Source organism: Rhinolophus ferrumequinum, assembly GCF_004115265.2.
Source record: "Rhinolophus ferrumequinum isolate MPI-CBG mRhiFer1 chromosome 5 unlocalized genomic scaffold, mRhiFer1_v1.p scaffold_110_arrow_ctg1, whole genome shotgun sequence".
Taxonomy (NCBI): domain Eukaryota; kingdom Metazoa; phylum Chordata; class Mammalia; order Chiroptera; family Rhinolophidae; genus Rhinolophus; species Rhinolophus ferrumequinum.
This window is the reverse complement of record NW_022680355.1, coordinates 12,363,201-12,375,858: the sequence shown is the minus strand read 5'-3', so window position 1 is coordinate 12,375,858 and position 12,658 is coordinate 12,363,201. Positions and strand designations below refer to the sequence as shown.

At 46.2% G+C, this 12,658-nt stretch overlaps 1 protein-coding gene across 4 annotated transcripts in view; it reads left to right on the top strand.

Annotated features, from left to right (window-relative positions):
• PRKCQ (protein kinase C theta) overlaps positions 1 to 12,658 on the top strand; it is a 111,571-nt gene that overhangs the window by 88,492 nt on the left and 10,421 nt on the right. For all 4 annotated transcript variants that reach the window (XM_033100803.1, XM_033100805.1, XM_033100804.1 and 1 more), the window contains 4 exons: positions 3,563 to 3,654; positions 5,215 to 5,277; positions 6,368 to 6,506; positions 11,592 to 11,780. In XM_033100803.1, the coding sequence (XP_032956694.1) occupies positions 3,563 to 3,654; positions 5,215 to 5,277; positions 6,368 to 6,506; positions 11,592 to 11,780 (483 nt within the window). The remainder of the gene's footprint in view (positions 1 to 3,562; positions 3,655 to 5,214; positions 5,278 to 6,367; positions 6,507 to 11,591; positions 11,781 to 12,658) is intronic.

Sequence of the window (12,658 nt, the reverse complement as noted above, 5' to 3'; positions counted from 1 at the left end):
AGATGCTGGCCCCAACAATAGCCACGGTCTATTGGCAGAACCAGGAGACTACTTAGATGGCAGGAGGCCCTCTGACTGGTATTTTCGGACCTTCTTTGGGTGTCACAGTGGGCCATAATGAAGCCAGCCATCATACTTACCGCCTTGGAGGTTCAAAGGAAAGGCTCATCTCTATTCCTTTCACTTGTCTTTAAATATGCGGTGCTTCTGGTCAAAGACTGCTGTTAAGAATTTTACAAGCATACCATCTTCTTACCAATATTTATCATTTGGGAAGCACTATATAAGTCTTGCAATGTGCTCACTAGTCACAGTTTGTTCATTTCATCTTTCCCCCAAGAAAAGGGGGGGAAATTAAATGTACGGTGAAAATCAGGGAGTCTTTAGGCCAGTAAAGGGGGATGTAGTTGAGGGTCCTGCCAATCCTTCTCATTTCTCAGAGGCTGAGACTGAAGCCAGGGGATGGTGAGGTTTATCTGATCTCAAGCCAGTTAGTGACAGCACAGAGACAGCATCTCCACGCCACAAACGCTGTGGGTGACAAAAACCTAAGTCTAGGGCAGATGGAGCATCCGGTTCCCCACCACCATCACGTGTCCATTCTCACTCTCCTGAAAGAATCGTGGGCATCAGTTAACATATGACCAGACCCAAAGAAGAGAGGTCTACACTGGCGAGTCCATATTCCCCCTCGAAGCCTGCTTTGCATTTTCTTCCAGGTCAGGATCAGAACAAAAAGACCAGGCTGGAGGAGAGCCAACTCCATTTCCCTCTTTGTTTCAAGAGCCACCAGACTGTGCTGGTCCTTTCTCTGAAAAAGCTGCTGTGTGTTTTTATCTTTTGACTGGCTTTGAAAGTGTTTCCTATAATGACAACAGCTAGCATATAGCGAGTACATGCTGAGTGCCAACCGTGAGCCAGCTTTCCACGTATATCATCTCATTTAATATTCAGGACAACGCTAGGACGTGGGGATACCATCCCCTCCATTTCACAAATGAAGAGAATGAGGCTCGGTAAAAGCTAAGTTAAGACATTGTCCTTTCTCCAAGGTCACAAATAGAGGAGATCTGAATTCAGGTCTGAGGAAGGGCGAAGTCCGTGGCCTTAACAATTACCCCCTGTCGCCGCGTTCCTCTGGGTTTGGCTCTACGCGACCCAATCTGGAGTTTCTCCAGTGGGCAGACGTGTCTTTTCGATAGTGGGCCTGCAGGGTTCCAGGTCAGGGGCAGGTCACCTTCGGTTCTGAGCACTCCTTGCCCGATGTTTCCGAAAGTTTGAGGCTATTCTATTTGCATTTACTTTTTATGACTGGGCTTTGGGATTCAACTTGGAAAAGGTTTATCCGTCCTTCAAACTGCGATACTCAAAACGCAAACCCCGGGACTTGCATGTGCGTACGTGAATGCTGATTTCATCACAGAGCCATCTCACTGGGCCCAGAGTGGACCCACGGGTTCCCTGGATGAGTGGATCCCAGAGACTTCCAAACAGCTATCAGAACCCCTAGGAGGGGGCAAAGATCTCAGCACAGCACCCTCCAGAGGAATAACAGGTCCCCCTTCCTGCCCACCCACGCTGGGCTTTAAAAATTAAGCCCATGTTTTAGCTGGTATTCACCCAAACCAACGACTTAAACTGAAGCAAAATGCCATCATAAGTAACCAAAATCAATGGGCTTTTTTCAGTGCCCCCAGCTTAACATAAAGATGAGAACTGTAACAGATCGTTTCGAAAGATTTACTGTGGAACCAGAAAGTCTTTGAGTGGAATTCAGTATGGCACCCAACATGCTGTAAATCTCCATTACTGTTCAATCAGTGACCACTAGGGCAGCGTGGTCTTCTTGGAGTGCCCGTGGCAGTAAGCAGGGGCCGAGTCCCATAGTTTCTTAGACTCTTCTTTTGCGGCACAAATTCGATTCCCAGTCCCAGCCACCGGTGCAGAGTCTGATCTAGACACAAGAAGCGATGGACCTGCTGTGCCGGGGATGTGTAGGAGTCAGAGTTCACCTTTTGCGCCAAATCGCCTTCCCCCACTTTCAACAAGTCCAAGCTGACAATTTGTAAATTCCGAAATGTCAGCCTTATAGGAATTTGTAAGCATCCTAACACTGGAAGGGACTCTTTCATCTGAGCACTGGTATCAATGGTGTCACTTTAAGCTTTTATACCTTTCGTTCTCCTGAATCCTTGGGCCATCCCACCACGGTGCGTGTATGGGCCATCGTAGTTGTGGGTAAAAAGGTAAAGGTTGGAAAGTGTTCATATAATAGTTATGGCTACAAGAGCGCGAGGACTCAGGTGCTAATGAGAAAACAGGTGTGTGCAAATGAGGCAAATGATTCATCTCAAAGTATGTGTGAAATATCAACGTTACGGTTTATGTCAGCAGAGAATTGGGGCCTGTCCACAAGACCAAGAGTGGGCTCCACTGCCTCCCGTCAGAGGTCCATTTTGAAAAAGCAGAGTGACGCTTACATTTACCTGCATTTCTGAGAGAACGGCCACAATACGTTGGTTTCCCCAGTTCTGTGAAGACCTGGCCTCCATTAAAATAACAGGCAATGTACTCATTGTCAGAACAGGATGCCATTTCTACCGTCACCTCGTATACCCTGGGGCCACAGTTAGTTTCACACCGAAACTTAAAGGTTAATTCTGTTAAAAAATCACCCAGGTGAGGTTTGCAGGTGCAAATTTATGCACAGACATGCCACAATGTCTCTACACTTTATGGATTACTAATTCTGTGGTTCATGGGGACTCTAAAAATCAGGGCGCTATGAGTATAGTTACGGAGGACGTACTGACTCATGCAGGAGGAGGAGCTCAGGCGTCCTGGAATCATAGCCACCTCTGACAGTCTGACCACACCTTGCAGACCACTCAGCCTTGCTTTTGACAGCTGTCACTCAAGGGCACCAGCTCTAATAACATGCATGGAGTCCTCTGACAGGGGCAACATGCTTGCAAGCCGTGACTTGCCACAAGCGAAGCCTGGACTGGAGAGAGAGAGATGGCTATTGTTGACTGTAAGCTCCCTGAAGGCAGGACTCCGTCTCACCATCTTTGATGGCTGAGGCAGCAGTGAGTATGTCCACGCTCATCCCTCCCACAGGCCCATGCCTATAAAGACGTTCAGAACTACTAGTGAGTGTTGAGCGCAGGGATGCCTTCAGCCTGCCCCTGAAGTCAGATCCCCGATGTGGATTCTGTCTCCCATCCCACACACTGGCAATTTCAGAAGGGAGACAATTAGCACACACTAAGTGCCAATGTCACCCCACTGCCAGGCGAACGAGTCCAGCCGGGCCCTCAGCCGTGCTGTGCCCATCTGTGGAATCCTAGCATACGAGCATCCTAGCAAACGTCCTATAGGCTGCTGGCTTCTCAGGGCTCAGAAATGCTGTAGATCGGCCAAACTCGTTGGACAGTCTTTTCATAAGTGATCTCAAGACAGAATTGGTTCCTGTGAAATAACCTAAACCCATTTAAAAAGTAATCCTTGTGTTCTTTTCTTCAAGGAAGCTAAAGGTTGGGACTGCTTTGTTTTTCCCTAGGAAAACCTCTTTTTCGTGATGGAGTATCTCAACGGAGGAGACTTAATGTACCACATCCAAAGCTGCCACAAGTTTGATCTTTCCAGAGCAACGTAAGATTCCTTGGGAGGGTTTGGGATGTTTCCATCGTTGTTGGTAGTTTCTGTGTCTTCCCACAATGCCCACGGAATACTTTTCCCTGGTGGCCTTTTTGTTTCCTCACTTAGCACGCCTAACTCCCAGGACACGGTACTCCCAGGGAACAAATCACACAAGGCAACAATTTTCCCACTTTGTGAAGCTCACATGCATGTCAGCTTTGTTTCCTTTCTCTATGTTTTGAAATCAACTGTTTAGTTTCTCCGGGAGATGCCTCAATTCATTCGGCTTCTATTATAAACGATCTGAGCACGGAAGCAAGTAGTCACCCCCTGCAAAGAAAGCAGTCAGATGTAGCACAGATCTTACACGGGTCACAGGATGAAGCTTTAGCGGAGGCCTTCAGTGGGAAGCCCGGCGTGAAGCATGAAGCATGAGAACCAGGAAACAGGAAGAGGCACTTAGTGTAAAAATAAATCTTCACCTCCTTGGGCAGCAAGCAACCCTGGATGCAAACGCAAACCAGCTGGCTGCGTTTATCTGCTGGGATGGCAGCTGAGTCCCACAGGACTCCCAACACTCTTCCTCCCGCGGGCCCTGTTTCCTGAGTGGTGGTGGAACCACGGTGACATCTAAAACACAAACTGTGCCGGCAGGTCCCTTCACAAATGCTGGGTACACATGAGCTTTATTTCTTCAATCATCTCACTCGCCCCTCAGGAACACTTTTATTGAAGTTGAGTTGGATTGAAAGATGGACTTGCCCACCAGCTCCTGCAGAAATCTTGACGGAATGGCTGTTTGGTGAGATCCAGCTACTGAGGAACACGCCGCGGACCTCATTGCCTTCAGGGGCCGTCAGCCAAGTGCCCAGAGATAACTGTCTGGGATTTCCACAGCAGAGAAACCGTCAGGCATTTTTCGTGCCAGAAAGGATTCACTGGGTCCTGTGTCCTTTCCAGCTCTGCACGACACGCAAGCCGTCAGATACACGCTAGCTAGTGTGTCCTCGCGGGCGGTGTTTGCATTCTTCTGTGAAATCCAGCAAACCGCACGACCAGGAAGCTCTCCTTATCTCTAGCTGTAATCCCACCAGTGATGGTGTAGACTCATTTCCTTTCAGTCTGTCCCTGAAGATGGAGAGCCCCATATCACCCCGATCTTCTCATATCCTTTCCTCCCCATGTTAGGCTGCATTTCTTGCACGTAAATAAGGCAGGTCTATTTGGAATGACCCTGCATACAGGTCTAAGGGCTCCAAGCAGAGTTTAAAATAAAAGGGAAAATTATTTTCCTATTATGCTATACTATTATTATATATTTAATGTTCGTGTATGTGTTATTAAGGGGAAAATGACAGTTTGAACATTGTGGTTTAAAATACAAGCACCAGCTGCAGGTAGCAGGGAGAGCATGCTTCTGATACCAGCTCTGCTTCATCTGTCAGGGCTGACATCTGCCCTTTGCGAGGATGAAGCAGAGTTGTGCGTGTGCACAGACCACTCGCTAGATAAAGTGGGGGCGGTCTGGTTCCGTTAACGCTCTCATGTGAACCCTCGTGTTCCTCCCCTCAGGTTTTATGCTGCTGAAATCATTCTCGGTCTGCAGTTCCTTCATTCCAAAGGCATTGTCTACAGGTAAATTTTACTCTTTGGAGAGAAACACTGAGATATCTGGATGACCTGGTCCCGTTAATGTAATCATGGTATTTGAGTGACGTGAAATGGCCCGGTGGCAGAAAGTTCCACACCCAGGCTTCCTGCCCGTAGGGATAACACAAACGATGATTCAGTAACAACCAAGGAAGAAATTCCAGTCTCAAACGCACTAAGGTCCCGAGCTTACTTTGTCCTTTTTCCGGTCCTTACTCTTCTTCTCCCTCTCACCTCCATTCATCTCCTTTCCCTGCATCACTATTTGTCTTTTTGATACCTCGTTGTTGCTGCCTCCCTCTCTTCTGTCCCCTTCGTGTCTCTTGTGTCTGTGTGGATCTGCTTTGGGCCACCCAGAAACGCTGGTTGAGTGTTCCTTTTGGGTGGAGGCAGAGGGGAGCTCCACCTTGAACACTCAGACACACCCATGGAAACCTGTGGGAGTCCACGAGACGCCATGCGCACCCTCTTTCCTGAATGGGTGTCTGTCCCTCCTTCACATCCTCCTTAGACGAAAGCTACTGTACTTCACTCTCCTTACTTCTCTTCTTAATACAGCGTTGACATACAAATCTTCAAAAGCTAATTGGCCTGCTTTCTGACTCACTGCAGATTAAGGGCGAGAAATAAATATAAAAAAGGAGCTAGATGGGAGTCTGGCTGAGCTGCTGGAGGCCAGCACCACGGTGCAGTGAGAAGGGACAGTTGAGAACCTGACATATGGGGAAGACACACAACAGCTAAGAGAGTGGGGCAATGCTCTCCTGCGGCAAACGCTCACGGTCCCGATCCAGGGTCATCAATAAGGGGTAGGTGACGTCCCACACCGACTGCTGAAGACAGCAGCTGTGTAATCCAGTCCTGAAATTTTCCATCAGGGATACTCAGGACCAGGCTGGGTGCTTACAGAGTAGGCTGACGGTTCACTTAGGGAAACCATTTCCAGAGGGTGTAGCCAAAGTGAGGGCTGCCCGACTACGAGTGATGAGACAAGAGACCGCCCCCTCCTACGGCGATTCTACCTTAACAAAATTGTCATTATTAAAGTGAGGTTTTGCTTTGCTTTTGTTTTCAGGGATCTGAAGCTAGATAACATCCTGTTAGACAAAGATGGACATATCAAAATAGCGGACTTCGGGATGTGCAAAGAGAACATGTTGGGAGATGCCAGGACGAACACCTTCTGTGGGACCCCTGATTATATCGCCCCGGAGGTAGGGACGTGCGGTGCCCCTTCCCGACCCCACACACCTGTGCCAACTACTGCTTCTTCCTCCCCTGCTGTTCAGAAGATCTGATGCATCCTCACTGGGGACTTGACTTTGTTTTCCCCAGTATTTCATACATGCGGCACACACAGGGGCTGCTGTGACTGTTTCATGGAGCACAGTACTCATGCTACTCAGGTCATCTTTAAATGATGCAGCACGTCCCTTCAGTCACGGCCCCCCGAGCCCCGGCCTTAAAGTATATCCACTCTGCCCAGACCCACCAGAGGCAACAGCGGCGAAGACCCAGGTGGATACGGAACAGGCTCATAAATATCCACCTGAATAAGTCCAGTGGTGTCATCTGGGGACCAGAAAAACCTACACGGTGGTCCCCAAGTGCCACTGTGTGAGCACAGAGAGGATCCTGGAGTCCATGGACCTGCATTCCCTCTTCTATAAAATGTAGATAGTACTTACGTCACGTTATTACGAGCATAAAGGGAGAACGTGTGAAGGCGGATTTTATAAAGGCATCAATCTCATATTCTGAGCCCCCAGAAGAAGGTCATTTGCCTGGAAGGCTTCCTTCCATCCATCCATCCATCCACCCATCCAACTCTCCCCTCCCTTCCCCTTGTTATGGACTCCTCCCCAGCTGCCACCTCAGGGAGATCAGACACCCCCGTACCACCTGGTCCTCCCCACAGCACGATACTTACCATCCTTGCTTTTTCATCTTTGAATCTCTCTGCATTACCAGCCAAGTCAGGGGCTATTTCTTATTCCATTTTCACTAACTTTCTATTTTGAAATAATTATAGATTCACAAGAAGTTGCAAAAATAGTACAGAAACATCACCCCTATATACCTTTCACCCAGCTTCCCGCAGTGATTACATCTTACATAATTCTGCTACAATCTCAAAACCAGGACATTGATATTGGCACACAGTGTGTATCATTCTATAGCATTTTATCACATGCAATTTTGTTAAGATAGAATCACATGTAGATTACTGTGATCTTATGCACTCTTATATCCAAGGACAGACTGCAGGGCTCGGTGCTAACAAATAGTCTTTCGGAAGAATGAATGAATATCAGTAAATGTGTCAGTGGTGCTAGTTGTTTGATAGGCAGTGATGGACCTCTGATTTCCTGGGTCAAACAAACTTAGCAGCAAATCTCTGTCATTGCCAAAGTAATTGTGCCATCCTGACTCTCAAAAGTATGTGGTTTTTCCCTGGGCTGATGTGGTATTTAATTTTGATTTAACCTGGTCTAAATGCAAGATTGGCCTCCGGCCAACAAGAAATTACAGCTTTTAACTTCCCTGTCTACAAATGGCTTATGCCACTTCTTTTCTCTGGCAATCCTTCCTTCCTGATTCTGTTTCCCTCGACATCTTCCAGAATTTAGCTTCAGTGACTTACTTCTCTTTGCAACTTTAGTCTTTTTCTCTCATCTTCAAGCATGCTTGTCTTCACGTGATTCCATCTTCCTATCAACACTCTTCTCTTCCTATCAACATTCTCCATGAGCAACTGTATTTATGATTATGATTTTAACTCCGAAGTCAATATGGCCAGCCCAAACCAACTACTTCTTCCTGCTGTGGACCCATATGTCCATTTTCTTGCTTGAAATCTCCAACTAACTGTCACAGGCCATTCAAACATAACAGGTCCCAAACTCCTGTCTCTGTTGAGCTTGCTCCACTCCCACCCACCCTTCTCTTTATCCCGTTCTTGGTGAATTACACATCCATGTAGCCGGAACACTAGGACTTATCCAAGCTTCCTCCTTCTTCCTTACCCCTCCCAAGTCCAAACACACAGAACTTTTAAATTTAGACCACAGAGACCTCTCTGTCTATTCCCGCTCAGTCCTCAGAATGAATCCCTTTGCTTTAATCCCCCATGCTTCTCCAATTCCTTCCCCTCCTCACTGTTGGTACCTCACCCCAGGCCTTTGGCATCTGCTGTCTGGACCCCAGTGGGGCCCTTTCACCTGGGTTTCCTCTCCATCACCATCCAACTGCCAGTGCATCTTCCTTATATATTTGCAAACGTTTTGACCATGCTCCCTCATCAATTAAAAAAGCATCCCAAGTACATATATATTTATTATACACAAACCTCATACATTATTGCCAATATAGTCTGTGTGTTATAAAATATGCATAAAAAGGAATATCATCAGGTTGAACTGAAGATGAAATAGTTTTTAAATAACTAAATTTCATTCCCTTTATTAATAGTACAAACATATTTATGCTTCATTAAAATAATGAGGTTAAATAACCAAAAAACCAGGCTTCAGAACATGCCGTAGCTTTCAACTCACTAACTAGGAGACCTGAAGTAAGACTTGTAACCTCCCGAAGTCCAATTACCGCCCTCGGTAGGTCCTGATAACAGGACCTACCTCAGGGGATCTTATAAATGAAACACATAATGTATGGGAAACCTTCACACATACCAGCAAAGCATTTGCAGACATTCTAACAGCATATAATTGAATATGAATCTACATTTTTTTTCTCCCTCCTAACTTAAGGCTGAAATTCTTTCTTAACATCACCTAGCTTTAGAAGGCTTCATTTCCACCACAGCTATCTCCCGTCTTCCAAATTTCTCTTCACTTGTCCTGCCAAATGAAGTTGTTTACAAAGATGTGATACTCCAGCAGTGTCTGATTGCTTCGGGCTCCCCCTGGTGACACATCCTGGGAATTGCCTGTGAACTGGGCCGCTCTTTAGTCAAATTGACCAGAACCCGTTGTGCATGTGTGTGCGTCTTCATTTTCTTCATCAGTTCTCCGTGGGTCTACTTTTAGATTATCCCTTAAGGCAAAGTTAACTTTTTCTAAACTTGAAAGTGAACTTTAGCATTTAAATATTGAGTTAAGGCTAGTGGAGAGCATTTTTATCCTGGAAATCCGTGGCAGACTGCAAAATTCTGTTGGCAACTAGCTCTTTATTTTCACAAATGGGTACCAGTTCATCGAGACTGATATTTATCACGTAACATCTAGTCATTTTCATGTGACAAAGCACTTTGTCTTTCCTACTTCTCACTGGATCCTCACAACAACCCCAGTGAAAAGCTGGCCAGATATTATCACTCGTCACAAACGATGCTTAGAGAGGCCGGGGATTCTGCCCGAAACTACACAATAAGGGACTAAGCCAGAAGGAGAACTGCAGCATTTTGGCGGGCCATCATGGCTACTTCGTTGTTGTGGTTGTTTGTTTAGTGAGTCTTGTTAGAGACGCTTTCACAGTAGGCCTAAACTTCACTTCAAGCTTCTCTCATTTCCCAAGGACAGTCCTGGGGTGGGGTCGGGGTCACAGACAGCTGCTCTGCACATTTCTCTGCTGCATGAAAAGTCCACCAGCATCAAGACACAGCGCTTTGCTAGAAAACACTGGAATGTCTAGAACTATAGTGTCATTTTTCTTTTGTAATGCCATCAATGCTACAATTCCACCATTTATCCCAAAGGGGGGGTGATTCCATTTCACATAAGTAATGCTCTCATAAAATGACCTCTGTGTGTGTGTGTGTGTGTGTGTTTACATGGATGTGCTCACACACGTGCACGGAGCTAAGCCTTAAACTGCAGGGTGAAAAGGATGGCCACCCCAAGAGGGTCCCAGTCTTGCTTTCTAAATTCTGTACTCCAATACTTCATTTTGTTTTGGGCAATAAAGCAGCTGGCCCCAGCCCATCCTGGCAGCAGCCATCGTGAAAAACAAGGATTTCCCCCTTCCATCTAACAATTGTTGTTGTGCTCCTATGTTCGGATTTTAATTGTGGTAAAATATGCAGACCATAAAACATACCACTTTACCCATTTTTAAGAGTACAGTTCAGTAGTATGAAGGATGTTCACATTGTTGTGTAACAGGCCCCCAGAACATTTTCATCTTACGAAATGGGAACTGTACACCCACTAAACAACAACTCCCCACTTCCCCCAGCCCCTGGCAACCACCACTCCATTTTCTGTCTCTATGAAGCTAACTACTCTAGGTTCCTCATACAAGGGGAATCACATATTTGTCTTTTTTGTGACTGACTTATTTCACTCAGCATTCATCCATGTTGTATGTAGCCTGTGTCAGGATTTCCTTCCTTTTTCAGACTGAATAATATTCTACCATATGTATAAACCACATTGTGTTTATCCATTCATCCATTTGACCCTATGTACTGTTTTAGAGAAGGTGATAGCACGGTTTGCTGGATTGACAAGCATTGAGCAGAGTGACATGTACATTTTCTGTCTTCCGACCTTAACACGGAAGTGGCTGAAAGTCCAAAGTACCAGCCTTTTCTGCCAGGAAAGTGGCTTGGTGAAAGGGTAGAAATATTTTTTAAAATTAGGTGGGCTTCCAAACTTTAAATCCACTTCCCTAAAAAATACATCAGACCAGCTCTACTCAAAACACTGCTGTCCAGCTGTGCATAACGCTTAAGAGATCTGCTGTCTGTGTCTGAACACGTTGGTAACCTACACTGTCTCTTGGCATAGTCACAATGTTTGATTGTCCATAATGGCAACCACAAATGGCAACCAAAATGGTGAGCCGTTAGCTGTACAACCATGACCAGTTAGGCTTTAGGGAGTGGGCTTGGTCCGATGACCTCTCTGGGTGCTTGATTACCTCCGGAAACTTCATGCAAAGACTCAGGACAGTAGGAGAAAAACACGTGGATTGGGTTTGGTCCCCTCGTAGGCACTGGAGCATTTGGCTACATACCCGCTCTTTACGTCTGAATCCACCAGTTCTCATATCACAGATGGAAAATGAAGGCTAATGGCACAGGTCAGTTGTTTTGCTTAAGGCCAGAGGAAAAGTAGAATTGAAACTCAAAAACGTCTACTCAATTTTGGCACTGCCCACTCATTTCTATCCAACTTTCTCAAAAGATGCAGTTGTCAGTGTGATCGTGGATCAAACCACACCTACTGTCATCATCCTCCATGATTTACTGAGTGGCGCTGAGAAATCCACGCGGGGTTTTCACTCCCCAACCTCGTTTTTGTTATTGACTACGTCTCTGCCTTTCGGTCACACAGATCTTGCTGGGTCAGAAGTACAACCATTCTGTTGACTGGTGGTCCTTTGGCGTTCTCCTCTACGAAATGCTGATTGGCCAGTCACCGTTCCACGGGCAAGATGAGGAAGAGCTCTTCCACTCCATCCGTATGGACAGCCCCTTTTACCCACGGTGGCTTGAGAAGGAGGCTAAGGACCTTTTGGTGAAGGTAAGAAGTGAAGTCAAGGAGACTTCATCAGATTGTTTTTTCTCATCAGTATTCCCACCCACTTCCAGGCTCTGATTTATACACAGTAAACAACAATTGTATCAAACCTAATTAAAATGGGGTGCTTGGCATGTGTCTTAACTGATGCACCAACATTAGATAGCAAGATGGACGTTAGATAGCAAAATGAGGATAACATAAACCCTTGTGCACATAATTTACCGAAGAAATGCCCAGGAACCAGTTCCATGACTCTTGGATGCCCTCACTTTGAGATGTAATTAGTCCATTGAACAAGCACAGTCTGTGGTTTAAAACTCCACTTTTTGTTTCCCATGGTCCCTGTTAAACCTATTCAGTCCCGTTAAACTTCCCTGTCCCTGGTTGAGAACTTGGACAGGACGCATGACTTTTCTGCTCAGTCTGAGGCAAAAGGCACATTACTCGTCACTCTGAAGTCATAAACCACCACCTCCATTGACAAAACTACTCAGTGCAAGATGAGTCACTACATCCATCTTAACTCTATAGCAAAGACTTCTCTGCTCCCTCTCCTCTTGCCAAGTTCATGGAGGGTAGCCGCTCACCTGTAGAGACGGCAGTGTGGTCATACTGTGTGTCCTGGTCATACTGTGTGTCCTTGTTCTCTTCCCCTAAGTTTCCATTTCAGACCACACCAGGGAGAGCATGAGGGAATAATAAGGAGAAAGAACTGTTCTTACATGGCTGGCTGGCTTCATGCTCTTTCAATCTGGGGGGTTGTTAGAGCCACGGCTTTGGTGCGGCATTCTAGTAGGGTTTTGGGAAATACCCATCACTGGAGACATTTTTGGCTGAAGCCCTTGAAATACAGGCTACACAATGTATTCCCCAGCCCA